The 1,506-nt window shown below is 61.0% G+C and overlaps 1 protein-coding gene across 1 annotated transcript in view; it reads left to right on the top strand.

Annotated features, from left to right (window-relative positions):
• Positions 1 to 1,506, top strand: part of ARNT2 (aryl-hydrocarbon receptor nuclear translocator 2) — a 47,853-nt gene that overhangs the window by 33,849 nt on the left and 12,498 nt on the right. Inside the window, exon 7 of the mRNA XM_014529188.1 lies at positions 1,423 to 1,499. Within this exon, the coding sequence (XP_014384674.1) occupies positions 1,423 to 1,499 (77 nt within the window). The remainder of the gene's footprint in view (positions 1 to 1,422; positions 1,500 to 1,506) is intronic.

Here is a 1,506-nt window from a genome sequence, read left to right as displayed (position 1 = left end):
GAGGGAGAGACAGAAACATCGATGTGAGAGAGACACACCTATTGGCTGCCTCCTGCACGCGCCCCAACCGGCGCCGGGGAACCTGCAACCCAGGTCCGTGCCCTTGACCAGAATCGAACCCGGGACCCTTCAGTCCGCAGCCCGAGGCTCTATCCACTGAGCCACACTGGCCAGGGCCTGAGAAGCGTTTCTGGCTGGTGCCGAATTCCCTCCCGAATAGCAGTTTCTAGTTCCACTTGGGGTGTGTGTGTGTGTGTGTGTCTTACTCAGGTTTATTCAGGCCACAAGCAAAGGTGGTTTAGAAGGGCCCACTGAGCTTGGGAAACCCACCGGGGAATCGTCGAAATCTCGCTCCCATGGCCAGAAGGCTCGTGTTCCTAGTAAAAACCACTCAGATAAGCCCCGTCCCTGCCAGGAAGCGGCCCCTCCTGGCCCACCCCCGGGGGCCCTGGCGTCCGGCCCTGGCCGCGCGCCCCTCCCCGGCCCTAACACTAACCAGATGGCATCCTGACAGTCCCTCCCCCGCCCTCCGTGAGCTCCCCGGGGGGTGGGGGGAGGAGGAGGAGGAGGAGGCGCCGGGTCCCTGGTCCCCAGCAGAAAGTCGGTCGGGTGCTTAGTAGGTGCTCAGAAACCCGGTCACACGTGGCCGATCTCCCGGCCGCGCTCTGACCTGGGGCGTTCGGACCCGTTTTGCAAATGCGTAAAGGAATCGCTCACATTTCATCTTCCTTAACCTCCTCTGCGTCTTCGCCCACACGTGCAGGCGACAGGTACCGCGAAGTTATCGAAAGACGTCGGGCAGCCCGGCCGGCGTGGCTCAGTGGTTGAGCATCGACCTGTGAACCAGGAGGTCAGGGTTCGATTCCCGGTCAAGGGCACAGGCCCGGGTTGTGGGCTCGGTCCTCAGTGGGGGGCGTGCAGGAGGCAGCCGATCCGTGATTCTCTCTCATCATGGATGTCCATCCCCCTCCTCCTCCCAACTCCGAAATCAATAAAAATATATTTAAAAAAAATAAAGAGCCCTGACCGGTTTGGCTCAGCAGACAGAGCGTTGGCCTGCGGACTGAAGGGTCCCGGGTTCAATTCCCGTCAAGGGCATGTACCTTGGTTGCGGGCACATCCCCATTGGGGGGTGCGCAGGAGGCAGCTGATCGATGCTTCTCTCCCATCGATGTTTCTAACTCTCTGTCCCTCTCCCTTCCTCTCTGTAAAAAAAAATAATAAAATACATAAAAAATAAATACAGATGCCAGGCAGAGAGCGGGGCCGGTGGGGGGCTGGTTGCCCGGCTCACACACTGACCCCGAGGGGCCAGCCCTGGACCCGAGTTCCGATGGCCGGAGCGAAATCACGGGGCACCTTCGCCCCCTTTCCGTCCGCCCCGGGCGCGTGTGTGCCTGACGCCCGCCTCTCTCGTTCCAGGAATGACCATCCCCGAGGAGGACGCCGAGGTGGGACAGGGCAGCAAGTACTGCCTGGTGGCCATCGGCCGGCTGCAGGTGAGAG

This window comes from Myotis brandtii, unplaced genomic scaffold (genome assembly GCF_000412655.1).
Source record: "Myotis brandtii unplaced genomic scaffold, ASM41265v1 scaffold1166, whole genome shotgun sequence".
NCBI lineage: Eukaryota > Metazoa > Chordata > Mammalia > Chiroptera > Vespertilionidae > Myotis > Myotis brandtii.
The sequence above is the reverse complement of the archived record's forward strand: the minus strand, read 5'-3'. Positions and strand labels throughout refer to the sequence as shown.